The sequence below is a fragment of the Musca autumnalis genome, unplaced genomic scaffold (genome assembly GCF_047663935.1).
Source record: "Musca autumnalis isolate F117 unplaced genomic scaffold, ASM4766393v1 scaffold_2, whole genome shotgun sequence".
In the NCBI taxonomy this organism is placed as follows: domain Eukaryota; kingdom Metazoa; phylum Arthropoda; class Insecta; order Diptera; family Muscidae; genus Musca; species Musca autumnalis.
Window position 1 is genome coordinate 150,677,047 of NW_027411755.1, and position 27,736 is coordinate 150,704,782.

The 27,736-nt window shown below is 35.1% G+C and overlaps 2 protein-coding genes across 2 annotated transcripts in view; one reads left to right on the plus strand and one right to left on the minus strand.

Moving 5' to 3' along the window:
- The first annotated feature begins 10,618 nt into the window (after positions 1 to 10,618).
- Sirup (Starvation-upregulated protein) lies at positions 10,619 to 12,924 on the plus strand. The gene is made up of 2 exons (XM_073969545.1): positions 10,619 to 10,920; positions 12,176 to 12,924. The coding sequence occupies exons 1-2, from the start codon at positions 10,866 to 10,868 to the stop codon at positions 12,460 to 12,462; spliced, it is 342 nt and encodes a 113-aa protein (XP_073825646.1). The 5' UTR covers positions 10,619 to 10,865; the 3' UTR covers positions 12,463 to 12,924.
- A 3-nt stretch (positions 12,925 to 12,927) lies between these two features.
- The window catches only part of Wwox (WW domain-containing oxidoreductase), a 67,211-nt gene continuing 52,402 nt past the window's right edge, over positions 12,928 to 27,736 (minus strand). Inside the window, exons 5-7 of the mRNA XM_073969544.1 lie at positions 19,252 to 19,381; positions 13,465 to 13,593; positions 12,928 to 13,216 (exon numbers count right to left, since the gene is read on the minus strand). Coding sequence (XP_073825645.1) covers positions 13,004 to 13,216; positions 13,465 to 13,593; positions 19,252 to 19,381 — 472 coding nt within the window. The 3' untranslated portion in view covers positions 12,928 to 13,003. The remainder of the gene's footprint in view (positions 13,217 to 13,464; positions 13,594 to 19,251; positions 19,382 to 27,736) is intronic.

The following is a 27,736-nucleotide window of genomic DNA, read 5'->3' on the forward strand; positions in this document are numbered from 1 at the left end:
GACCTATAGTCTTCGCTAGGGGTACATTAGTAACAGGTACAAAGCATCCCTTGCAAAATATCCGACAGCATCTAATGGCAAACAGTATCTCTCCACCAAAATTCAGCTTTGTGAAAATTTTTGCCATTTCAACGTTTATTTTGACTGGATTAATACTTAATGCGGCCCATACACTGTGGGCATGCAGAACAGCATTTGCAATAGTATTAGTAAATTTTGAAGCATTTGTCAATGTATATGTGAATATTTTTTGCAGGATAGAAATCAAAACTATTTGATTTTGGAAATGAAACCCTTTCAATCCGATGAATTTTGTTTACTTTCGAAGTAATCAAAAAACAATTATTGAAAATAATAAATATTATTTTTGGGGAAATTAACAATTTTTGAAAACCTCAACTTAAAACCGTGTTTTGGAGGAAAATTTATCATTTCTGGAATGTGATTGAAGGAACGCCACACACTACTCAATCTCACACGTACACAAAGGGTTCATCGGCAGCAGCAGTTTGGCAGTAAATGTATTGACCGCATAAGGCCTGTGTACATAAGCTACCTCGCCTGCTTTCCTGCTTCATTTCTGACATAATAAAAATAAAAGAATAATGCCATGTACTTTAATTACGTTGTTCGCTCTCACAATTACGTATACTTCATACCAACTTAGTTCATATTTTCATACCTTTTTCTTTTTGATTTTAAAGTAAGTTTCAAACAAAAGACATTCAAAATTAATTGATATGAGCTGGAAAAAAATTCTTTCCTTCGAACATATGCTCTGTACCAGAACCTGCAAGAAGCTACTATTTTTTACTACGATAAAATTTTTCCTTATGTAAAAAAAAAATAGTAAAAATTAGTAGATTCTTTCAGTTCTGGAACAGACCATTATATTTTATGTTGTATTCTATTCTTTCCATTAATGTTTTCTATATTTTCTTAAAATTGTGATGAAACCCTTTCAATCCGATGAATTTTGTTTATACATTTTTCAAATCTTCTACTTTCAAAATTAACGAGAGAAAGACCTGCCAAAATAAGTTTTTGGTATACAGACTTTCAGGCAGATAGTTGATATTTGTACGCGAATTTTAAACAATCCACAAGAAATGTAAATTTTGTAAATTTTCTTGTGTGTTTACACATGCCAATGTAAGATCAATTTGAAAATTATTTAAAGCCGCATATAACACACAAAATTGCATTGTATTTCAGATTTAAAACACAATCCACAACATATTTTTTAATATTTTTATTTCGTTTTAAAAAGATTGTTTTCAATCATAAACATAATAGCCCTGTTCCTTTACGTGCAAGAATCTTCAAGTTTTGCCACTTTTTACTCGAAAAGCGTTCCTTTCATGGTATAAGTAAAGAGGTAGATTTAAATGAAAAAATCTATAGAACCCTTGTTTTTCTTGAATTCCTAAAACTTCAAACTAAAAGCAACAAGTGGGTTTGTTTACAATGCGTTTTTTGAGCATTTTATAAAAAACGCGAAAAATGAATGAAGAGTTAAGTTTTCTCCACATAATCGAGCTGTGAATATGATAAACTGATTGTTTCAATGCAAATCTCACCAATTTCTTCCATACAAATGGTCTAAACACAATTTTAAAAATCATTGAATTCGATTGTTTTTAAAATTGTTTGGCATATTATTCAAACACCACACACACATACACAGTTTGTTCCCGCATTTGGAAGACTGTTTTTTCAAAAATCACATTGCGGAGTCTTTTTAGAGTCCTTTTGGTGATCAAAAACTGATTAAGTCGCTTGTATGATCAGAAAGGGACTCGAAAGTGACTCCCTGTAATGATTTAAAAAAGTACAATTTGTAATACAACAACAAATGTGTAGCAATCACAAATAAATCATTGATGTGTTTAAAATGTGACCATTTTTTTTTATTTATTGTCACATATTAATCTTCTGGAAGATTGAAAAATGCTTAATCAAAAAAGGGTCATGCAGGTGTTTGAAAAGTGATTATAATTATGTATCTTCTGATCATATTTTGAACTGTTAGGTGATTAAAATCTGATTGTTTTGTTTTATTTTGTTTGGTTGTAAATAATTCTCATATACACTTTCTACAAAACTTTGATATAAATGTAACGTATAATACTCAAGGTACAGACAAACACAACACATGTTCAGGTTTTGCCAAGTGAAATGAAGAAACAGTATACCAACCACCGCGCAACATAAAGGATAGTTAAGAGACATAACAAAGCAAAAAAGACAACAAAACAAAGGAAAGAAACAAAAAAGAATAAAAAGAAAATTCTTTTAGAACATTGGTGGCGTTTATTTAATTGGGATAGCTGTTACAATTTTGATTTTTCAAAATAGTCTGGCTTAATCCCTTTTGTTGTTTTAATATTTAAAACAACAAGTTTATTAGTGGAGAAGGTTTGGCATTGTTCGCCAAGGGGTAAGGCAAGGAAGACTAGTTTCGATCCACGCCACTGGATCTCATCAGTTCCCTTTGTTTCTTATTTGTGGATATTCTCCACCGAAGTTATTTTTCAATAACTTCTTCAACAAGAAACTTTTTATACCCAAACATCAATCGTCAGCTCGAAGTATAAACGTTAACAAAGAAAAGCATTCAATGAGAAGTTTTTCTTTGGTAACCTAACACAACTCCGACGAAAGTGTTTACGAAACAAAGCAAAGCTATCCCAATTAAATAAACGCCACCAATGTTCTATTTGAGAAACACTGGCACGGTTTTGTGTGTTGTTGGTATATAAGCTACCAAACAGCATTTGGGTATGTGCATTTGTTGAAAAATCAACGACACATACGAGTGGAAGAAGGTTTGCTTTGTTTCGTAAACACTTTCGTCGGAGTTGTGTTAGGTTATCAAAGAAAAACTTCTCATTGAATGCTTTTCTTTGTTAACGTTTATACTTCGAGCTGACGATTGATGTTTGGGTATAAAAAGTTTCTTGTTGAAGAAGTTATTGAAAAATAACTTCGGTGGAGAATATCCACAAATAAGAAACAAAGGGAACTGATGAGATCCAGTGGCGTGGATCGAAACTAGTCTTCCTTGCCTTACCCCTTGGCGAACAATGCCAAACCTTCTCCACTAATAAACTTGTTGTTTTAAATATTAAAACAACAAAAGGGATTAAGCCAGACTATTTAAAAAAAAAAAAAAAGAAAATTCTTTTAATTTATTTCGTCTAATAAAATGACTCATGAATGGCTCCCTAAAGACTCATAAATGATTATAAACATGAATCTAAAAAAACTCGAAAAAGGGTCCCAAATTAATCAACAAACGCCAATAAATGATTGAAATACGACTAGGAAAATACTCATTTGTGATTTGTTTAGAAGAGTCGCCTGAGGTTACGTTTTCCTCCCGACAAAGGAGTCATTTATGATCAGAAAATGAGCTCATATTCCAGTTTTTAATCGTGCAGTCGGATCAAAAAAGACTCGAATTTGATTAAAAATTTCAAAAAATGCTGGCTGGGTTTATATTGTTTTGAAGTTTTAGGCATACTCGAATGAAAAAATTTAAATTGACATAAAGCTTTGGCTAACCTTTCTTATTAAACCATGGTTCCTTTACTTTATACACCATACAATTCATATGGGAGTAGTTTGGAACTTTCACTACTTTCGCCGGTTTTACTATTTTCAAAAGTAAAGAAACAGACCAAATGAATCTGGTATTGCCGTCTTTTCAATATTGTATAATCCCAGAGGGGAAATTATTTGTTAACATATATTTTCATGAAAAACATCAAAATTATGTCTTTATTCGAGATGTATTATTTGTACTTCATAACATTTTGGAAATATACAGTTTGCTAAGGAAATGTTTTTAAACTGAGAAAACGAACACTTTCCATGCATTAATTAGTAAAAAAAAATGTCGGTGATAAAAATGTCGGTTTTTTCAAAAATTATTTGGTCGACTTATTTAAGTTCAACAGTAATAACCAAAAGAATAATTAACACATAATGCAAGGTGCCAAGAAAATGTTTTCAAAATGTAATTAAGGTTCCAATATACCCGATGTTTTCGGTAAATGTTAAAAAATCATGATATTTTATGAATTTTATTCTTAACAACGATTAGTTGCTAACAAGTATCAGTAATATTAGACATGGAATATCCCCATTAAGAGAGTTACCATATGGACCAAGGGGGTACCAGATCATATTGCATGTAAGCAATGTCCTATATGTCTCAAGCCAAGAATATCTAAAAACTAAGACGTTTTATGAGTATTTTGGTTTACCAAAATGGACTGTCATCAATTACAATGAATATAACCTACAGCAGAACTCGATCAGGAGGGTTGCCAGATCGACTAAAAAAGTACCAGGTCTTAATAGCAGTAAACTGGACCTCCTGGGCCCACAATTATATCTTAAAAGTGGTATATTTAACTGAAATCGATTTGAGGAATAAGAACATTTACTAAAACAAACCAAAATATAACCAAGAAGTACAAAAATCGTTTGGAAATACATATGGAAGATATTGGTAGATTATACTGAGCTTGCTATAGACATCCGATTTTATCTATTAACAGCCAGATTGGGGAATTCTAGTAAGTTTTTTGGCTTTGATGGTATACCATGGTAACACTGTAGCATTATTTCCCCGTTACCTAGAAAATTATGCCACAGTATTACTTAAGAGTACACGAAATGTCTCCAGTAGGTCATAATAAGCATTTGCGAAAATTGTAGAAATCTGTACCCCACAAATTTGTTAAGGAATATTATATGCCGTTTATATTAGAGCTTTTTGCAGGGTTAACCTTCTTTATGAGGATTTGTTTGAAATATAAGCAATGGAATTGACATTTAAAACCCAGTCGGTTTGTTAAATCCGGTTATATATAAACGGGATATTAGTCTCCAAATATGCTATTTTCGACTGTTTCATGAAATATTATTATCTCTTAATTATCTCTTAAATTTCAGAGTTAAATAAACCACCTGTCGGTCCTGGTTGTGGGCCTAGGTGGCCCTGTTTACTGTTATTAAGACCTGGTACTGTTTTAGTCGATCTGGCAACCCTCCTGATCGAGTTCTGCTGTAGGTAATATTCATTGTAATTGATGGCAGTCCATCTTGGTAAACCAAAATACTCATAAAAAGTCTTAGTTTTTAGATATTCGCAGCTTGAGACATATAGGACATTGTTTACATGCAATATGATCTGGTACCCCCTTGGTCCATATGGTAACTCTCTTAATGGGGATATTCCATGTCTAATATTACTGATACTTGTTAGCAACTAATCCTTGTTAAGAATAAAATTCATAAAATATCATGATTTTTTAACATTTACCGAAAACATGGGGTATTTTGGAACCTTAATTACATTTTGAAAATATTTTCTTGGCACCTTGCATTACATGTTAATTATTCTTTTGGTTATTATTTGGTCTGTTCCAGTACTGCAAGAATCTACTAATTTTTATAGCCCGTTTCCACGGTACGTCGTTCTCTATTCGTTGTTCGACCCATAACTACAAATAAATTACTTATTTCCCCACACAAAATTCTATGAACGAACGACGATTTTTCTACGTTGTTCGATTAGAAATACTCTCTGAACGACGAATAAAAAAGTCCCATCCCTAACAAATGAGAGAATTTATCGAAAAAATTAATTATGACATGTCTAAATTCAAAATTGAAAAATTTGTTAAAAACACAAAAATTTTTAGAAAAAAGGAAAAGGATGAATGAAAATTAATTAACTAAACATTTTATATAGATGCAGAAGGTAGATGGTTGTATTTCCTTTTTAATTCCACACACATTTCTTGTCCATTAGTTCAAAATCGCGTAAAAAATCAGAAACAAAAAGGAAACAAATAACTGAAAGTCTGTATACACAAACATTGTTTTGACATGTCTCTCTCTCTTTAATTTTGAAAATAGAAACATATAAAAATATATTGAAAATACAAACTTATTCAGAATTTATGGAAAAAATGAATGAAATGTGTGTAGTTAAATATAGAAGATACATTTGAAGGAAAGTCTATTACTTTTCCTATTCATTTAATGTATATTTTATGTGTTTTCGGTTAACATTTTCGTGAAAACAAGGAAACAAAAATGAAGGAAATTTTGTTTATGTTTCTGTTAATTACGAATGGTATCGTGGAAACGGGTTAATTCGTGTACGTAGTTCGACAGGCGAATAACGTAATTGAAACGCTCGTGTGAACATGACATTACTATTTTTTCCGATAACATAAAGGAAAAAATGTTATCCAAAGACATAAATACAACTAAGACATGACAAAATGCATGCAACAAAAAAATGTTTACGAAACTTTGTATAGAAACATTACCCTTAACAGGTTGCAGTTAATTCAAAATCGCAACCAAGACGGAACATTTCATGTAATGGTATCAGAAACGAAATCTATGAATTCAAGGATCTATTCAAGAATATTTCTATGTCAATTGGATCGGTAAATTCGCTTAAATACGTAAAAATGTATAAAAGAAAAAAATGTTATATCACCATATCGTGATATAACATTATGTTAAATTCAAAAGCCATTCACTGAAGAATGATAGCAAAAAAATGTCTTATCTTGTTGTATTTATGTCTTTGTGTTATCGTAGTAAAAAATAGTAGCTTCTTGCAGGTTCTGGAACAGAGCAATTGTTGAACTAAGTGGGTTAATTTTTTATTTATCCATTCAATTTGGTCTTAAATAAGTCGATCAACTATTTTTTGTAAACAACACCCGACATTTGTAATTTTTTACTACTTAATGCATGAAAAGTGTTCGTTTTCTCAGTTTGAAAACATTTCCTTGGCAAACTGTACATTAAATCTTTGCATTCATAAAAGAAACAAAAATGTACATGGATTAAAAAATAGTCTCGGCAATTCTTTATTCATTTTCGACAGTTCAAAATTTAGCCCAGCGTTTACACAATTGCCTGCGCATGACTATCGAATTGGGTGGGTACTGGGGACAATGTACCCCTTTCTATGACATCCCTATGTTAAATCCACCAGTTTATAGCATTGCGAGTAGATTGGTTGGTAACTAGTTGTGTTTACCAGTAGCGATTTTTCATGCCAGTAAAATTTTGAACTGGCTGCCAGTGATATGTCGAAAATGAAAAAAAGAGTTGCCGAGAATATTTTTTAATCCATGCACATTTTTGTTTCTTTTAACAATGCAAAGATTTAATGCATATTTTCAAAAAGGTTATGAAATTAAAATAATACATCTCGGTAGCTACAATTTATTAAATGTAAATAAAGACATAATTTTTATGTTTTTCATGAAAATATAGGTTGACAAATAATTTCCCCTCTGGGATTATACAATATTGAAAAGACGGCAATACCAGATTCATTTTTGCTCTGTTCCAGAACCTGCAAGAAGCTACTAATTTTTACTACGATCACAATTTTTCCTTAATCTTATCGGAAAAAAAATGTAAAAAATAGTAGTTTCTTGCAGTACTGGAACAGACCATATGTTTATTATTGAAAACTATATTTTTAACTAGGCGTTTACACAAGACAGTCTTCAAATACAACTCTGATTTACTAACACATCCATCATTTTTTCAAAGACAGTCGGGTTAACAAATTTTTGACATTTTTGTGAAAAAGAAGTAAGATGATAATTCAAATGTGCTGAAAACAAAAGAATATGTACAAAAACAAAATAAGTGAACGGAAAACGAAAAGAAATCGATGATTTTCATTCATAATTTTGCAACTGTTTTTGCAGTTGTCTGGACGCCTACGTCACACAGGCAAATTTTGGGTTTTTGACAATCAATACATGAACTCAACTGTCCTGTCATGTGTAAACGCAGGGTTTAACGAAATAAAATTGTATGTTTTGAGTTGTGTTTTAAATCTGAAATATAATGCAATTTTGCGTATTAAATAATTTTGATATTGAACTTGCACTGGCATGTGTAAACACACAAGAAAACTGCATGCCAGTCAAACACGTTTATGGGTACTTTACACGATATGTTTTTTACATATGGGTTGTCACTTTTTAAATACAAAATGTATATGCAAAGTGACAACCCATATGTAAAAAACATATCGTGTAAAGTACCCATTACTGGTATGTGTACCAATTTACTGGCATGTGTTACTGCAGGGTAACTGGCATGAAAAATCTAGTGCCAGTGGAGTCGACAATTCAAAAAATGTAACTGGGGTAGTAAAAAATTGTGTATTTATTGAATTTTTCGAACTACCACTGGCATGTGTAAACGCTGGGTTATTCAAAGAATTTCGAACACTTTTTCGGCATTTTTGAGTATAATACATGTACTCAACTGGCACAAATTTACTGGCATGTGTAACTGACATGACAATTCAAAAAATGTAATTGGGGTAGTAAAAAATTGTGTATTGCGTATGTATGTATTCAAACTGTCACTGGCATGTGTAAACGCTGGGTTATTGAAAGAATATCTTGTTGTAATTCCTAATTAAACCCGTAAATTCATCGTTTGCAATAATTTAGTTGACTAACTGTATATCTTTAAACATCTCAGCAGATTTCATTTCTCAGTTTAATGAAATCCAGGGTTCCTAGGTCGATTTCCATACTAGAGTAAAATCATGAAGTTACTGTAGTGGGGAACTCGATTTAGGAATCCCTAAAAGTTTCAATGAAACGACTCTAGTGCCAGGTCAGGCAATGTGCACTTGCTGAGAGCAAGTGAGCGAAAACTTCATTGTAAAATGCATTGAAATGTATGCTCATGCTCTCAGCAAGCGCACATTGCCTGACCTGGCTCTAGTGTGACCTTCGACTTAGTAGTTTTGAGGGGTTTTGAATGATCAAATCTTTATGCTTGGATTTGGTGAAGCCAACAGCCATCATGAGAGAGTCTTTCTTCTGATAATTCAGCACAAGTTACGCTGTTGTGAAAATTTAATATGGTATGCAAGCATACTGATGGCAATCTGGGTATCGGCATCCTTAACCCTTTCGGCCCAACGTTGCTTATAAGCAACTTCGATTTTGACGTCGTTTTATTTAAAACTAACGGAATTTTTTCCTCAAAGAACACATTGCTTTGGCTAATTGTAGTCCTAAGAATGCAAAAATTATAAAAAAGTATCAGTTGTATCCCGATCAACAGAACTACGATGCTTTATTCAATGTGAAGTCTGGAAAATCACGGCATGTCAAAAATCGATGTGTACAGTCCAAATTATTTAAATCGTTTCTAAAGCAAAATGTATGAGCTTTATGTTAAACTTTAGTTTTGATTCTTCAAAAGTAAGGTCAGAGGTATACTTCTATACGATTATAACATTTATATTTACATAATTGCACAAAATAATGAGCAAATAAATTTTAGATAAAATGTACTGTATCTTCCGAAATAGGTGGGGTAACGCCCACCAATTTATGTTATGTCTTAGTTTTGACTTATACTTTAATTCTATGTTTTTAAAGTAACTACTAATGCGAGGAAAAAAGTTCGGGGCCGAAAGGGTTAAAATCGGGCAGAGGTATTCGGTCCATGAAGGGTGCTTTGCAAGATAAATGTGCAGCTTTTTTGAACACATGCATTAAGGATGGGATTGGGATGACGACTTTTCTTTCAAATATTACTGTAGTTTACATTGCATTGAACACATTTTCTATTGGATTTTCCGGCATACATATCCTTTTTACGCAGTTCTTAATTGCTTGTTAATTTATGGAATCTCCCAGATGTGCGTAAATATCTAATTACATTCAGGTAGAAATACTGCTATCCAATCATGCGTTATAATTTTGTAGCTGCACACATCTGAATACATATGTACCTTGAAGATGCGGCAAACATCATCTGCCAATAATCAAACCCAACAAACAAAACGTAAACAAAAAACAGATGGCCGGCAGAGTAGTTTTTGTTGTTGCTATTGGGGCCACCCCACCACACACTCGATCACCCCAGTCAACTATGCTGTGTATTTTATTGTTGTTGCTGCTATTTGTATTCTGTATCGATGATGACTAAACTAAACCAACCATAACCCAACAAAGTGGAGAACGTGATTACCGAGACATATTCACGAGACACAAAAATTGATGAATGTGAACTTAATTGGGGTAAAGCAAAAAGCAAGCAAAAGAGAGGCAACGGCATACGTGCATAAAGTGACGTACATATGGTATATACATATGTATATGTACGTACAGACTGCAAAAACGAGTACGTTACAAAATTATACATATATGTATATATGTACATATATATTATACTCTCGCAAAATGTTTGGAGCAAAGTCACGAGAGTTTGTGTTTTTGTTGTTGCATTGCAATAATTGCAGCCAGCCACCATATGTATATATGTATGTATGGAAGAAAAATGTAAATACAACACATCTAAAAGAAGGGGTGGTGTAAACAAAATGCATGTTAATGTTTTGTTTTTGTTTCATTTACATTTTGTGTTTGTTTTTCGCATCTTTCTTTAAGAAATACATGTACATGTGGATGGTATTGTGGATGTTGTGTGGCAACGACGACAGAGAGAACGGATTTTGGTTTTGAGAGAGAAAGAGTGCGCGAATGAGAGAGTTTCTGTATAAAACCCCCGGCGAGTGTCGAAATGGCAAACATTCATTCCAAAGTTGTCAATCGTATAACTACAAACGTCAAACCAACTACAAGTGTTGGATAAAGCAAAAACACAAAATAAAACCGAGAAAAACATTTCATTCACATCTCATTGTGTAACAAAACACACCGAATCAAGAAGATTACAATAAGAAATTCTGTACAAAAAACGGTCAGCAGTATTGTTGAAATTTGTTAAAGTTTTTCGACTGAAGAAATAAACAAAAAAATCCATACAAAATGAGTCAAATTGTGAAACAAACCAGCCGTTTGATGCCACAAATCACCAAACAAGGTAAGAAGGTGTTACATGCTTGCAAAAGTTTAAGAAAAAACAAAAATGATGAAAATCTGTTGGAATGTGCCCACCACTAAAATTGGGGTTTTTTTGGAGTGTGATGTCAGAATTTTGGCAGTTGAATTTTAAAAATTAAAGTAAATTTTTTAAAATTACTTGTGCGACCCCATTTCCCGCGATAATGTCACCACTTGTGTTCTTAGAAAGAAGATGCTAATCAAGTGTAAGCCTTAAACTTTAAGGTCACCACCCGAATTGTGCAATTTTTTATCAGATCTAGTTATCCAGATTACGAAAATGTATACCTGGGCAAGTCCATATTTCCCAAATAATGGACTAAACTAAGAAATATTCAAAGACAATTTTTCCAAGCACCTGTCCATGTAGAAGTTTAAAACATCATATCGACACCTCCAAATAATAGTATGCTAAGTCTAAAAAGTGAGTTTTGCAAAGTGTTGAAATTTTTTTGAACTTCAGTACTATGCTAAGTCAATATTTGTTTATAACTTCTGTTCGGATTGACCGATCATCACCAAAATTTGACAGAATTTAAGTTAAAGGACGTTCGACACCTCCAAATAATAGTTTGCTAATTCTGAACAGGACAAGCTCTAAAAGTTTGGAAATTTCTTTGACCTTCAGTACTATGCTAAGTAAATATTTGTTTATAACTTCTGTTCGGATTGTCCGATTATTACCAAAATTTGACAGAATTTAAGTCAAAGGACGTTAAATATTTAAATGTAAAGAACTTGAAAACATGCTAAGTCGATTTAGCATACTATTGTTTGGAGGCGTCGATATAAGGCCGGCTATCTACAATCGCATTCGGGATCAAAATACAACACATTCAAAAATTAACTTTGTATGCAGCGGTTATTTTGATTGACGTCTTTCCAAGAAAAACGAAACTCGAAAGCGTTTTCTGACCATAACCATGAACGCGATTACAGCTTTATGAATTGTTTAAATTCGAGTTCCAAGACCTTAGCTGGGATAGATTTCTAGGTGGAATTTTAATTTCCTTATTTCTTGTAACGGCCATCCAATTGGATTCTAAAGATACCCTTTTGAAAAATTGCTAACATTTTTCGTCCAATAAGAAAAGTGCAAAAATATGCTAAATCAATCTTTGGTGGCAATTTACTTGTTTAGGATTCACATCAACCCAAACATTCCCATTTTACATAATTTTCTATTTTGTTTATATCAATAATTTATTTTATTTTTGTTTCCTTTTTCTTTACAGTGGCCTGCTTCTCCACCTCTTCAGCCCGCCTGCAAGAAGGTGAGACATTCAAAGGAACTCTTAAACCAAAAAGTGCCCGCTTTGTGGAATTCCAAAAGAAATTGAGAGCCAAAACACCCTTGGGTAAATTAGATGAATTCTCACGTCATCCCTTCCAAGAAGTTGAACCCTTGCGGCCATGGCCCAACAATGTTAATCCCCATACTGGTGAAATTGGCGGTCCTGCCGGTCCAGAACCCACACGTTATGGTGATTGGGAACGCAAGGGACGTGTATCAGATTTCTAGTCATTTACCATTATTTAATTAGTATACCACCACCACACCCCCAAATCAATGCATCATCCCAAATCCTCCTTATTCATCATTAATACAAACATAACCCTATAGTTGATAGTAAGATATAGACGATAAAATATAGAGAGGCACTTTTTTGTTTTTTGTATGATATGTATTAAGAAAATTGTTTAGCTTGTAAGTTGCAAGGCTTCCTACCATTTGACCTGATATCTAAAGAACGAGAAAAAAGGAAAACGCTAATTAATTTCCTTGGAACAGAAAAAATGTGTAATGGCCTTGCTGTTTAGCGTTACTTACTTGTTCTTCATCATTTTTTACGCATTGTTAAGTTGTGTTTTTATGCAACTATCATAATAGACTGCTGTTTACTTGTAATAACTCGAAATGAAGAAAAAAAACCAAAAAAAGAATTAAATGAAATATTTTCATAATAAAAATATTTAAAAACAATCATTTTAGTGTTTCTCTTTATTACAATAACCATAACCACATAAAAATCCGTCAAGAAAAAGTGTATGCTTGCTTATCCTTAAAACAACATCGGTTGCTGTTGCCTTCCTTGTTGTTGCTCCTTTAAACGATTTACCATCTCCTCACTTATCGTCCACAGTTGATTTTGCAAATTCTCATTTTGTGACAATTTGCTTGGCTCACAGAAGTAGCAATTATTAAAGTAAAGCCCTGTAAGGCCAGTCAGTTCATTGGCAGTGGCACAATAGATACTTGTGGCTGCTGCCTGTTGCTGTAAAAACCAATGAATAAAAGAGAAGAATGAAAAACTAATTACAATCAACCTTCGGAATTTAGTGTGTGGTGTAAATGCACTTATCACATTGTTATGCCTTTGTTGTTGCTGCTGTTGTTATTACAAAGAAGATTTTCTCTTTGAACATTTAAATTGATACGAATGTAATTTAATAACAACAAAAACAAACAATGGTTTAAAGTTCAAACACATGATTAAAACGAATTTTGATTGACACAACTTACCAGTGACTTGGTGAATGGTCTCACAAGTGCAAAGAGCAAACGGTAGAACCACCAATTACGTTGTATTCTTGTCGATACCATATTGCCAGGGTGTACAGAGAATACTGATATACCGCGATGTTTCCAAAGCTAAAAACATTAAAAAAAAATTAACAAAAATTCCCGAACAACTCTAATGTAGTAAAATTTTTGATTTTTTTGAAATTTGTTTCCCATGGAATTTACAATACCAGATACCGATTATATGAAAATGGATATCGTACGAAAGCGTATAGAAATACCTATCCAACAAGTGGTCACAGGATCTTCCGCTTCGGAAGATATAAGAAACAAGTACGAAAGTATCAGTCGACTTTACTGCCGGAGATATACCCTTAGCCACTGACCAAAAAAAAAAAAAACAGTAATTAGGCGGTATATAAAATATATTGATTTTGAATTACTATATGGAATATGTGAATTAAATCATTGACGTTAAACTAAATGTGAGGTTACATTTGGCAAATATTTGAGCAAGTGAGCATACATTTAATGCATTATTTCGCTCACTTGCTCTCAGTAAGCGCACACTGCCAGCAGCTGGAGTAATTATTTGCCTAATCTGACCTTACCTTAACTTTGGAAGACATTTTTGAAAAAGGTTTAGAGTTATCTTGCACTATAGCAATTTTAGTATGTGCCGGAAGCGTTTTTCGGAGGTTTCGGGTCATTATTTCAGGGACAAAAAACAAAAAACATTGTTCCACAACATCCCATACGGGACAAGGGAGACTTCTCTCATATCAATGAGTGCACCCCGATTCATATTTAGCTCAATGACATGGGACCTACTGTTTATCGCCGAGTCCGAACGGCGTGTCATAAGACACCACTTGTGGAGAAGTTTTTCAAGGGTGAAATACTCAAGAAATGTCGCCAACATTGCTGAGGGGTATTTTGCCACCGTTGAAAAATGTTTGATGTTGCCTGGCCGGGGAATCGAACCCCGACCTTCTACGTGCAAGGCGGGCGTACATACCATTGCACCACGGTGGCAGGGACAACGTACTGAAAAAAGAATAAAAACAGTCCGAGACGAGCTCTTAAACTTAACTTTTTCCAAATTTTGTGTGAGAGGTACCCGACGGAGTGGACCGATATAGTCCATATTCCAACTTGATACTTGACTAGATGAAGTAGTGCGATGTGCAAAGTTTGTACCAATCAGAAACTACCCGCGAGAATTATCTTGGTTTCTTAGAGCTTTTAGACCATTATCTCAGGAAGTATGGACTTGCGCCCGAAAAAAGTTGTACCTTCGTAAAGGGGGCCGCAAGAACAACCTGCAGAAACAAATTTCAAAACGATCCGAGAGGAGCTCTTAAACTTCACTTTTTTTTCGAATTTTGTGTGGGAGGTACCTGAAGGAGCGGACAACAATACAATTATAAGGTTTTTCTAAATTCAATACTTTTTTAAAGTGCCACTACCTTCTGCCCCGGCTCCCGTGGGGTAAGTCCAACACCAGCTACGCGATCCAACGTTTTTCTAAATTCGAAAAGCCTAAAACCAGCTACACGGCCTTCGGCAGCTATAAATTATAGTAATGAGCCCCACACAATAGTGTTTAATCCCACGACTGCGGGTTCTTCGATACCGGATTGACCTGGAGCCTAACAATACCCGTGTTCCGGCCAATGACCGTCACCTCAGTGTACACATATTTGTATTTGTATCGTTTTTCTGTGTTTGAGTGGGTGCATCATGGACATGTCCATGCTAGGGACTACGACAGGGACTATGCTGTTGCACTCTCCGCATTCCTCCCAACAACAGCCGCACACCAGCCGTTGTTGTTCCTGGAAATGTGTCCTTTTTACAAATTTAATTGCAATGGACACCGAGTTAAGGTCGAGATAATAGTGGTCGTAAGAAACTCATGGTCGCGGCGGAGCAGGAAACCAAACACAACAGCAAGTGCAGTTTACAGCGTTGTGATGGTTACAACGTATTGAGGAAGAATCGCACCAGAAGTGATGGTGGGGGATTAGTTTTCCTATTGTACCAGTCTGTTCAATACAGACCTATCTATCGGGTGTGGTACTGCCGAGGCAGAGTTGCTGAATGTATATATCCCGCCGATAAGTAGCCGTACTCCAGGTTGCAGACCAAACATTAGCACGCTTTTGGAGGGTCTGGTCTTGTGGGGATTTGTGGCATTCGGTCGTTGGAAACGACCAGAGGGGTATAGTGCTGGCTGAGCAGATTGATAGTTCTACGTTTTGTACGGGTGTAACAGTTCGCCAGATATAACCATCGTGTCAACCCCAGAGTCAGGGATCTGACAATGAAAGTTAACATGTTGGTCGATGAGCATAAGCGGAATAAGTTGCTAAATCATCTGGAGAATGAGTGAGTTGTGGGTAAAAGTTAAGTCACTCTCGAACCCTGGGAAGAAGGAAGATAGTACCTAAGTCACGTTTGGCAACGTTACGTTGTCTGATCCGAACAGGCGCGAAAGTTATTTTAATGTTCAATTTGTCGAGCATCCGGGGAATGACAGGGTAAAGTGAAGAGTACTACGTCTCGTTAAATCTCTTCCTGTCGAACGTTAAAGCACCCAAAGCCTTGTGTCCTAATGGAATCTCCAAAGTCACCAAAGTTCTCAACTTGTCGCTAGCCACACACCGTGCGCTAAGTCTGGAAAATTGACAGGGTGGTCCCGCTAATGAAGCCACGTAAGGATGCCAGCAGAGCTGAATCGAACATACCGAATTTGATTTTGAGGATTTACTCCTTCTCAGCGTCAGAAATATCTATCCAGTCGCTGATAATTAAGCAGCGTTGCACACTATCTCCACACATATTAGTCGAGGACTCAACCAAAACTAGCCTGGCGAAAGGACAGTATTGGTGGTGCTCGACTTATGAATAGCATTTGATATTGTCAAACAATCCATGCAATTTGAGGAGATTGAGCAGCCCACCCTTCGGCCAAGTTTGAAACGTTAGGAAATCAATTATATGTGTGGACGCCAGTCATACGTGGAATCAGGAAAAAGAAGTCCAAGCCATGTAGAGTGAAACAGGGAGTTCCCCAAGGTGGAGTGATATCTCCGGAGATCGTTACGCATGCGGATGGTTGTACGATCTTGGCGTCAGGTACCTTCCCTGATGTAATTTGTGAAAGACTGAACTTCTATTTAGTCGATCTTATATCCTTTTTCCGCGCAAGAAATATCCCAATGTTCGTACAGCAGGACAGTGGCATACTCTCGATGCAGTACATGCTCGGGCGTTACCGTGAGATTCATCCTAATCATCATATGATGGATAGGACCTCCCACCCAGGCATGTCAGGATAGATCTTCATGATCTAGAAAGGGAGGTTCTACGTTACAAGAGAGAAATCATAGATTAGCAAACTTATCAAGAGGTTAGAATACCATCCAGACAGCATCCCCCACTTATCGCAGCTAAGAAACGTCAGCTTTTCAACTGCGCTGCTAAACCCTACTCAACTGACTCCAGCAGCTATATGGTTACGATCCATCGAAGCAGCCGCTTTCCTAGAGCTGGAGATAAACACAGAGCCAGATTAACAGAACATCGAACTTACAAACATCATCAACAAATCTAGCATCCAGAAGAAATTTACATTGAACCCTAAAAATTTTCATAGTTGAGTTTTTCATTTGCAGACAAGTCAAGTCCGAAGATGGGCTATGTAAGCCACGTTTTGGTGTAGTCCCCCCATAACGGTACCCCCCGATTTACGGTATTTTGACGTTTTTAGCTACATTTTCAGACCGATTTAGCTATAATTTGACATTTAGGTTTCTTATGTGCCAATAAACTTATGTAAGAAAACTTGTGGACATAGGTCCACGTTTTGGTTTAGCCCCCATATACCGGTATATATTGTTTTAGCTACAATTGTTTACCGAACTATTTGTAACTAGACATTTGAGGAACATAGTGCCCGATTTTGTATTTTCAGGACTTTAGCCACATTTTTCGACCTAACTAGGGGTAATTTTATACTTGAGGTTCGCAGTGATCAAAAAACTTCTCCACTTATTTGAGGAATTTAGCTACGTTTCTTTGACCGAACTATTTGTAGTTTGACATTTGGTATTCCCAGTGGTCACAAAACTTCTTCATCGAAAATTGTTAACATCGGTCCATACTTTGGAATAGTCCCCATATAACGAAAAAAACTTCTGCATCAAAAATGGTCAACATAAGTACCTGTTTTGTTATAGCCCCCCTATAGCGGTATCTCCCGATTTTAGGTATTTTAAGAATTTTAGCTACAGTTTTGACCGAACTAGCGGTAATTTGACATTTGAGGGTCTCCGTGGTCACAAAACTTCCCCAACAAAAATTGCCGACATATATGTCCACGTTTTGGTATAGACCCCATATAACGGTATATCCCGATTTTAGGTGTTTTTGAGGATTTTAGCTACATTTTTGGACCGACCTATCCGCAATTTTACATTTGAAATTCTTAGTGATCAAACAACTTCTGCATCAAAAATGGTCAACATAAGTCTCTGCTTTATTATAGCTACAATTTTTGGCCGAACTAGCGGTAATTTGGAATTTGAGGTCCCTTGTGGTCACAAAACTTCTCCACCAAAAATTTCCGACATAGGTCAATGTTTTGGTATAGCCCCCGCTTTACATTACCTTCCGATTTTAAGTATTTCGAGTATTTTAGCTAAATTTATTGAGCGTACTAGCAGTAGTTTATATTTGATGTTCCCAGTGGTCATAAAACTTCTCCTCCAAAAATTTTTAACCTGGGTCCATATGTTGGTAAAGCCCCCATAAAACGGTATCTGCCGATTTTAGGTATTTTGAGGATTTTAGCTACATTTTTTTACCCGAACTAGCGGTAATTTTGCATTTGATGTTCCCCGTGGTCACAAAACAGCTCCACCAAAAATTGACGACATAGGTCGACATTTTGGTATAGCCCCTTTATAACAATACCTCGTGATTATAGGTATTTTGAGGATTTTAGAAACATTTTGTGACCGAACTATTGCTAAATTTTTAAAAAATCCGCGTTAATTGTTGTCTTGGGATCATCCTAAAATGTTGTTGTACCAAATCTCAAAATACGCTGCAAAAATATAATTTATTTCCATCATCCGATTTCTACAATAATTTCTGCAACAACTTTCTCTTACTTAAAAATATCGTACATACATAGGTATGTATGTACCTAAAATGTCCTGTTTCGGTAATATATACATATGTATGTATGTGCGTATATATCTATGTATTTTGTTCTTTGCGTTCATCGGTATGGACTAATCAAATACTGGTTTCGATGGATGCAGTGACTCCTATAATGGCATGTGGTAACTGCGTGTACAAGAACAAGTTCAACTAAGAATACGAAAAAAAAAACAACAACATATGAATTACTTCATTTTTTGTTGGAATTCTTTGCAGCCTACTCGTGTCTTGCACAACTTTTGAAACCCATCCATAAGTGGCGTCGTCGTTGTATGAATAAATGTGAGGAAGTATGTCACAGATTTATTTTAATTTTTTATGATCATTAGGCAATTGAATGGCTGCACGTGATTCGAAAAAAGATAGCCAAGTCAGGTTGGGTATAAGTTTTTGAGTACAGCATTGTTCGAAGTCAAGAGTAAATTGGTAAGTGCCAGAATAGCGTGGGGCAATAATGGTACACTTTGCACTGGGAAGCCAAAATATCAAAGAACTGTGAAAAAATATAAGACCACATAATATCTCTATATACTGTCCAATCTAATTGAAACTTACCTTAGCTAACTTGGCAGCAAATAATACATTACATAATTTCGCATTATTATAGGCCATCATACTCCAATATTTCTCTGGAGGAGGTGACAAATGCTGTGGCGTTAAATTATCAGCGGGTAAATTGGCATACCTGAAATGACATAAAAAATGGTTAATGCGTCGTATTAAATTCGATACAAGTAAGTTCGGTTGTGATTCCTTCGTATACCCCGCCCCCTCCCTGTTATGGGATACTTAGTTTAGTTCTACTAGAATAACTAAGTAATTCACATATTGAAAACAAGTAAAGCTGATGTTATATTTTGATTGAGCCGAGCCATAAATGCAGTTAAGAAAGAATGCATTGCTTGGTGTATATATAAGTGAAACTGCTATTCAATTCAGCAGGAACGAATTTATTGTACTCTTCATAATGACGGAACTTAATCTATTGAAAACGCTGAATGCAAATCTGAACAAGTAAAAAAGTATCAGTCGGCTTTGCCGACAGAGATATACCCTCAGCCAGTGTAGATTGAAACAATTTTTTCCCAAAATAAAAATTTTGGCCGTTTGAACTGACAAAAATGTTGATTAGGATTAGAGATCAAAAGTTTTGCGGAGGAGATACTAAAAAGAATGGATCTCCAGCCACTACATATGGTACCATAGGGGTTTTTTACAACTTCAGGGATGTTTGCTCAAGAAGTATGGACTTGCCCCTGAAACAATTTTCACCATCGCAATTGAGGCAGCGAATGCAAGTTGCCTCAACATAAATCAAAGCGATTCGAAAGCAGGTCTTAAAGTGAACATGTATCCGAAATTTTGTGTGGGAGGTACCGGATGGAGTGAACAAATATAGTCCATATTTGAACCTGATCTATATCTGGTAGATATATTAGGATGTGTAAAGTATGGTCCAATTCGGCCACTCTCTTCAAGAGTTATCGTACGCACAATTTTTCCGAACATTTTTGAACTTTTGTGGGGGAGGTTCCTGAAGGAGTGGACCGATATGGCTTATCTTCGAACTTAAACTATGTTTGGACAAAATATTACTAAGGCCAAACTTTGGACCGAATCGGCAGACTTGTTCAAGAGTTATTTTGCCCTCCAACCTCCTCACACGGTGTCATAGGGGTTTTTTGCAACTTTCAGGCTATTTTCTCAGGAAGTATGGACTTGCCCCTGATGAAACTTATACCGGCGTATGGAGGGCAGTGAATACAAGTTGCTAAAGCAAAAATCAAAGCGATTCGAGAGATGGTCCTAAACTGAACTTTTCCAAATTTTTGTGTGGGAGGTACCCGACGGAGTGGACCGATTGAGTCCATATTAAAACCTGATCTAAGTCTGGTACACGCTCCACGATGAGCAAAGTATGGACCAAATCGGTTACTCCCTTCAAGAGTTATCGTGCGCACAAATTTTCCGAACATTTTCGAACTTTTGTGGGGGAGGTACCGGAAGGAGTGGACCGATATAGCTCATCTTCGATCTTAAACTAAGTTTGGGCAAAATATTACGAAAGCCAAAATTTGAACCGAATCGGTTCATCCGTTCGAGAGTTATCGTGCGCTCCAGCCAGACAGACAGACAGACAGACGGACGAACATTGCTCAATCGACTCCAAATTGTCTGAAACACATTTCGTCCAAACATACTTGGGGTCTAAAACCATTATTTCGATGAGGCACATTTTGCCCGTATGAAAGTGTATATACCCTCGTTAGCATAAATGCTGAGGGTATAAAAATGACTAATGCAGCTAAATTAAAAGCAGGGCTTATGACCTAGAACCTATCAGAATAATATTGTAATTTTTGTGATATGTTTGATCATTTCTCTTTCGAGTGTAACTGTTATAAACAAAGTTATCAGCGAAATTCCGTACACATTCAGCCTATATGTTTCGACCGCTTAACTGGTAGCTAAGCATCTCATCAGCCATATTAGATCTGTTTTCTTTATACAACTTTTTCAAATTTGAATGCAAAACTAAACCAATTGTATTTATTATTTTATGATGCCAAAATAATAATAATTAAAATGCAATCTAAATAATAATAATTATAATAATAATAGTAATAATAATAATATTAATAATAATAATAATAATAATAATAACAATAGTAATAATATTAATAATAATAACAATAATAATAATAATTATAATACTACTACTACTACTAATAATAATAATAATAATAATAATAATAATAATAATAATAATAATAATAATAATAATAATAATAATAATAATAATAATAATAATAATAATAATAATAATAATAATAATAATAATAATAGTAATAATGATAATAATAATAATAATAATAATAATAATAATAATAATAATAATAATGATAATAATAATAATAATAATAATAATAATAATAATAATAAAAATAATAATACTAATAATAATAATAATAATAATAATAATAATAATAATAATAATATTAATAATAAGAATAATAATAATAATAATAATAATAATAATAATAATAATAATAATAATAATAATAATATTAATAATAAGAATAATAATAATAATAATAATAATAATAAGAATAATAATAATAATATTATTATTAAAATAATTATAATTTTAATAATAAAAAGAATAATAATATTAATATTAAAATAATAATAATTTTAATAACAAAAATAATAATAACAATGCTCTGTTACAATCGAAACAACAAATTTCATGTACCGCCTCATTCTTTCAGTCTCTCGCAATAAAATATCAACGACATTCACTAGAATACGAAAACAAAGTGTATGCAAATTTGTTATTTTTATTAGAGATTAATTTACATATAGTAAAACGCATAAATGGACTAAAAATAACCACAATAACAACTTGGAAATATTGTATGTGGTAGCTGCAAAATAACAACAGACAGCGGCGGTCGTTATAATTCATAAAAACTAGTATCAAGAATTGTTTTTTGTATGAAAAATAAAAATAGAAGAAAAAATAATAGGAAAATGTAATCCGCCCATATTCACTACTACTTGATATTGTATGTACGAGTACATGTACGCACTCATTCACATGCTTACTTGTGCACTCAATAATGTAAGTCACGTTTTTGCCAGAGTTGGAAGTATTACTTGGGATAATAGATACATACTTGTAAAGTCCAAATCAGACTCAATAACAAATTTCAGCCATTTTGGTAAGATTATGCGGCTAAAACTTTCAAAATATCGAAAACCAGGAGGTAGCGTTATATGGGGGCTACATCAAAACGTGGACTATATAGCCAATAAAGGTTTTCTCAGGGGCAAGTCCACACTTCTTCAGTAAACAGCCCGAACGGTGTAAAAAAACCTATGATACCATATGTAGTGGCTGAAGAGCATGATAACTCTCAAACTGATCAACCGATTTGGTCCGAAATTTGTCCTTCGTCATAGTTTGTCATAGTTTCAGTTCCAAGATAGGCAATACCGGTCCGCAACTGCCGGTATTTCCTCCGAATATTTAAAAAATGTCACTTAACTGGTATGCACGATATCTCTGGGACAAATTTGGCCCAAATGTAGTTTAACTTCCAAAATGGAGGTACCTTAGGGTACATCCCCCACAAAAGTTCAACATTTGTCTCTAAGTGCAAGTCTTGTCGAAGATCCTTTGGAAATGTATACCGATGCTGTTCGTTGTGGTCCTGTTTTCAGCGATATTATGTTTTCCGTGGACAAATCCATGCTTCCTGGCCTACCGGTCCAAATTTTATACGATGACCCACTGAAATGACTAGTGGGCGCGATATATATCGAAAAGATATAACTCCCAAAACTAAGATTCACTTCCATAATGGACTACGTCGGTCCATACCTCCTCCGCAACACTTTTAGCTTTATTACTAATCCACATTTAGTTCTGCAAGTTCAAATGTCTATAGGCTGAGGGTATAGCTATATATTTATAAAAATCAATAAATGGGTTTGGACGATATTGATCGGTGCAACCAATTTGGTCCAAACTTTGGATCTCCTAATATTTTGCCCAAATTTAGTTTAACTTCTAAATGACGCATATCGGTCCTCTCCTTATGGTACATCCCCCACAAAAGTTCAACATTTGTGTCTAAGTGCTGTTCTGTTCGAAATTCCTTTGGAAATATATACCGATGCTGTTCGCTGTGGACCTGTTTACAGCGATATTATATTTTCCGTGGACAAGTCCATGCATACTGGTCCAAAAGTTATACGATGACCGACTGAAATTACTAGTGGGCGCGATATCTATCGAAAAGATATGACTCCTAAAATAAGATCCACTTCCACAATGGACTATGTCGGTCCATTCCTTTAAGTACCTCCTCTTCAACACTTTTGAACTTTAATCCTAATCCAAATTTTCCTCGGCAAGTTGAAATATCGAAAAAGTCCACAAAATACTGAAAAGACCCTAAATACATTCGATCTCACCGTAGATGAAAGTTTCAATTCACATAGATGAAAGTTTCAATTCTGTCGCCCAAGCCGACTGATAATTTTTTACTTGTCCTGGTTAAGTTGGCTCTGGTTCTATCTGCAGGTCTAGGAATGTGGTTGCATCAATTGTTTTTAAACAGAAAGGTAACTGCAGTTAATTGAGTAGGTTTGGCAGTTTGTCATGCACTGCAACACCACAAGCAACACCACTTTTCATAAACGACATAAAAATACCATACCAGGGGTTCTGATGGAGTCCATGGAAGACGAAAATACCTTTGGTTTCTTTGGGCACTTCGTTTTTTGATTTTATAACGGTTGGGTGCCACCGTGGTGCAATGGTATGCACGCCCGCCTTGCACGCAGAAGGTCGGTGGTTCGATTCCCCGGCCAGGCAACATCAAACATTTTTCAACGGCGGCAAAATACCCCTCAGTAATGTTGGCGACATTTTCTGAGTATTTCAGCCTTGTAAAACTTCTCTATAAGTGGTGTCTTAGGACACGCCGTTCGGACTCGGCAATAAACAGTAGGTCCCATATCATTGAGCTTATATGAATCGGGGTGCACTCATTGATATGAGAGAAGTCTCCCTCGTCCCTTCAGGGATGTTTGTGGAACAATTATTATTATTATCTGGGAATGACATTAGATACAAAAATGAAATGGAAAGCACACGTCAAGATAAAGGTTCAGGAAATAAAGTTGAAAGTAAATCAACTAATTTTTGCAGCCAGATCAAATGTTAACATAAACAATAAGATTCTGATATAGAATCAAATAATAAAGCCTATATAGACTTATGGTCTTCCGGTATGGGGATGTACAAAACAACATGAAATTCAAACAATTCAAAAGATGCTGATCTTCACCGCGATCTTCGTATAAACTTAGTCACAGACGAGATAAAAAAACAAGCACAGACACAGATTTGGCCATATAAGCCTCGAATGAAGTAATGCTAGAGTGTAAATAATGAATTACATACTCATCACAAATTATATTGCTTGATGAGTTTTTTCTAACTCATAAAATCCATAAAAATAATAAAATAACTCACATGGGCGGAATGTGTCAACCAGGAATCATGATATAAGATATATATTAAATTATTTTCCAATTTCCATACAAAAGTTTCGGTCCATTTCACACTCTAAAAGCTATCTGATCATCATGTAAAATTGCAAACTTCTTTTCTGTCATAAGCTCACATACTTACAATTTATAATGGACGGACGGACACACATCGCTGTATCGCTATATTTCGTTGACCATAAGATTCGCCGGATATAATGTACATTGTGTCAAGCCAAACTGTGCCATTTTACTGAGGATCATAATCGATATTATCGATAGTGCCATCGATTTTTTGCCAGCTCTAGAAGTGATGATCACTCTTAAGTGATGCCAATGAAATCGTGGCATCACTTACATGATACATACATGATTTTTGGCATTCAACAAGCGTAGTCAACAACAAACAAACAACAAACAAACAAAATTTAATAAAATGCAAAATCCGGAAAATCCAGATCACCAAGTGTATAGGGATATAGTTTTTGGAAATATCCTTGCACCATACACTGGTAATCAAAAAAAAAAAAATATATTAATGACCAAAGCATTATGTATATGGAAAGACGGCTTTTATAAATGACCGCGACCGCCTAGGAGCAAAATTGCCGCGCATTGCTGAAGTTGAGGGTTGGTATCCAAATTCCCCTATGGGATTTACAGCCTCAACCACAAGGAAATTGAAATCTTTCTTTGAAGGTATGCCGAGACGTGAAAGATCATGCATCATGACTTTCGATGGTATGAATGTCAGAGACGATGTTATACGCAGTCAGTATTGCTTCCTGCTAACTGGCATTTTTAATAATTGGAAAATTGTAATTGGTACGGAGGGCCATGAAACGTACACTGCCGATATTATCCGCCCGATGGTATTACGAATTTTGACTGCAGCAGAAAGAATCGGTGCAAAGGTAGTGCTGATCGTCTGCGATGCGGCGTCGCACAGTGTTGCCGCTTCCATACAAAAGTGGACAAAAATAGAAGGAGTTGACCTAGGTTGATGAATTTTTGCACAAGTACTTGTAAGGGCATAGGAATGAAAAATTTCAACTTTGGTCCATATCGATTCAGATTTGGATATAGCCCCCATATATATCTTTCCCCGATTTTGCTATAACTCGGTCAATTTTGATCGAATAGCCTTCAAATTTAATATGTAATATTTTCTTAGGCCCCTGAGTAGCTCTACCGATTTTCACAAAAATCGGATCAGATTTGGATATAGCCCCGGTATATATCTTTCCCCGATTTTGCTATTTTTGCTAAAATCGGTGAAACTACTCAGGAGCCTAAGAAAATAACACATACTAACTGTTGTAGCAAAATTGGGAAAAGATATATATGGGGGCTATATAAAATCTGAACCGATATATCTCAGAAGGTTGCAAGGATGGGCAGAATGTTTTTACACATTTTGATTTGGATGATATGTCCAATTAACGGAAAACAGGAGCCAAGGTGGCAATAGGTGGCAATCAAAAGATCTGCTTTACTAAATATTAAGAATTTTGAATTTTTTTATCAAATTTAAATTTTGATTTCTTACATCTTTGTGTTTATTTCAGCTTTAGTCCATATTTTGTTGTATTCAAGTATTTGAATAACAACAAAATGTTTTACAGTGGGTATGAAATTGATTAGTTGCGGGCGGAGGGTAGGGAATACTATAGTTTCAGTTGTCACCAAACAACTTCATCAGTTCCCTTTTCCGCCGACTCTGTATCGATAAACAGGTCAATAAGCCCATCCAGCAAATTAAACAAAATGAGAAATTTGCTATATGGCCCTAAAGCTGATTACCCTACAATTTAGAATTTCATATCCACCACTGTTTTTATGTCGTCTTTGCTTTGCAAAGAATACGAACATAGGATTGTTGCTTCAATAAGCGGGGGTAAAACAACGAGAAAGTTGTTGTTTTTGCATTACGCATTGATCAACAAGGCCGTGCTGATGCCTATTATTGTTGTTGGCGTTTTTTATTGTTGGACTGCAGAATTTTACATCTTTGTGTTTATTTCAGCTTTAGTCCATATTTTGTTGTATTCAAGTATTTGAATAACAACAAAATGTTTTACAGTGGATATGAAATTGATTAGGCCGCATTCGCAAATGGATCGTTAAAATACAGAACAACCAATCTTGAGTTCGCATTCGTATATCCTTGCTGCGATACACGAAAATATTTGCAGAGAGCCTACGACTTCGATGATTTTAAAATCGAGAAATACGGGAAAAAATTTAATGAACAAGTTGTGACCGATTTAAAGGCATTTCCGGAACTGTTCCCGGAAGCATGCATGCATATTCAAGACATGCATGTTTTGAATACTACTATACAGTTTGTGGAACAAATGGATTCTTTCATTAAACTCCTGTCTTCGGAAGCAGAATATGACTTAGATCAGCAACTTGAAGTATTAGGGCGTTTTAAGAGATTTGTAAATCAAACGGAATTTTCGTCAAGAGCAATATTTGTTTCATCATTATCAGCCTTGGAGATGACACTTTTATAAAAGAAATGAGGTTAAGGATAGAAAAAACGCCAACTCCTGCGATTATTAGATATGTAAAAAGAAAATTTGATGCGGCTGTTGAATGTGGCACGCATGGAGAACGTGAACATACTGCCGAATGCGACCCCTAGAATCTTGGCCAACGATCCAGACATTCAATTCTGTGCTCGTCTCCGCATTCCACGCATATTCCTCTCGTGGAAAAAGGTGGTAAGATCAGTCAAATATGAATTCAGGTGAACCAGAAACTACAACAACAAGACCACGGTGCTCTTAAACCAACTTTAAATGGAAGGTGCTTACACCTGGGAAGTTTTTCGGGAATCTGAAACTGCAATGTTCATAGATGAGAAAAATCAAAAAACCAAACAAACCGCCGGAGCGCTTTTTGAATAAATCGCGATTTAAGTTGATATTTTTATGGTTTTTTAGGTTTTCAAGATTTTGCTTGGAAACCT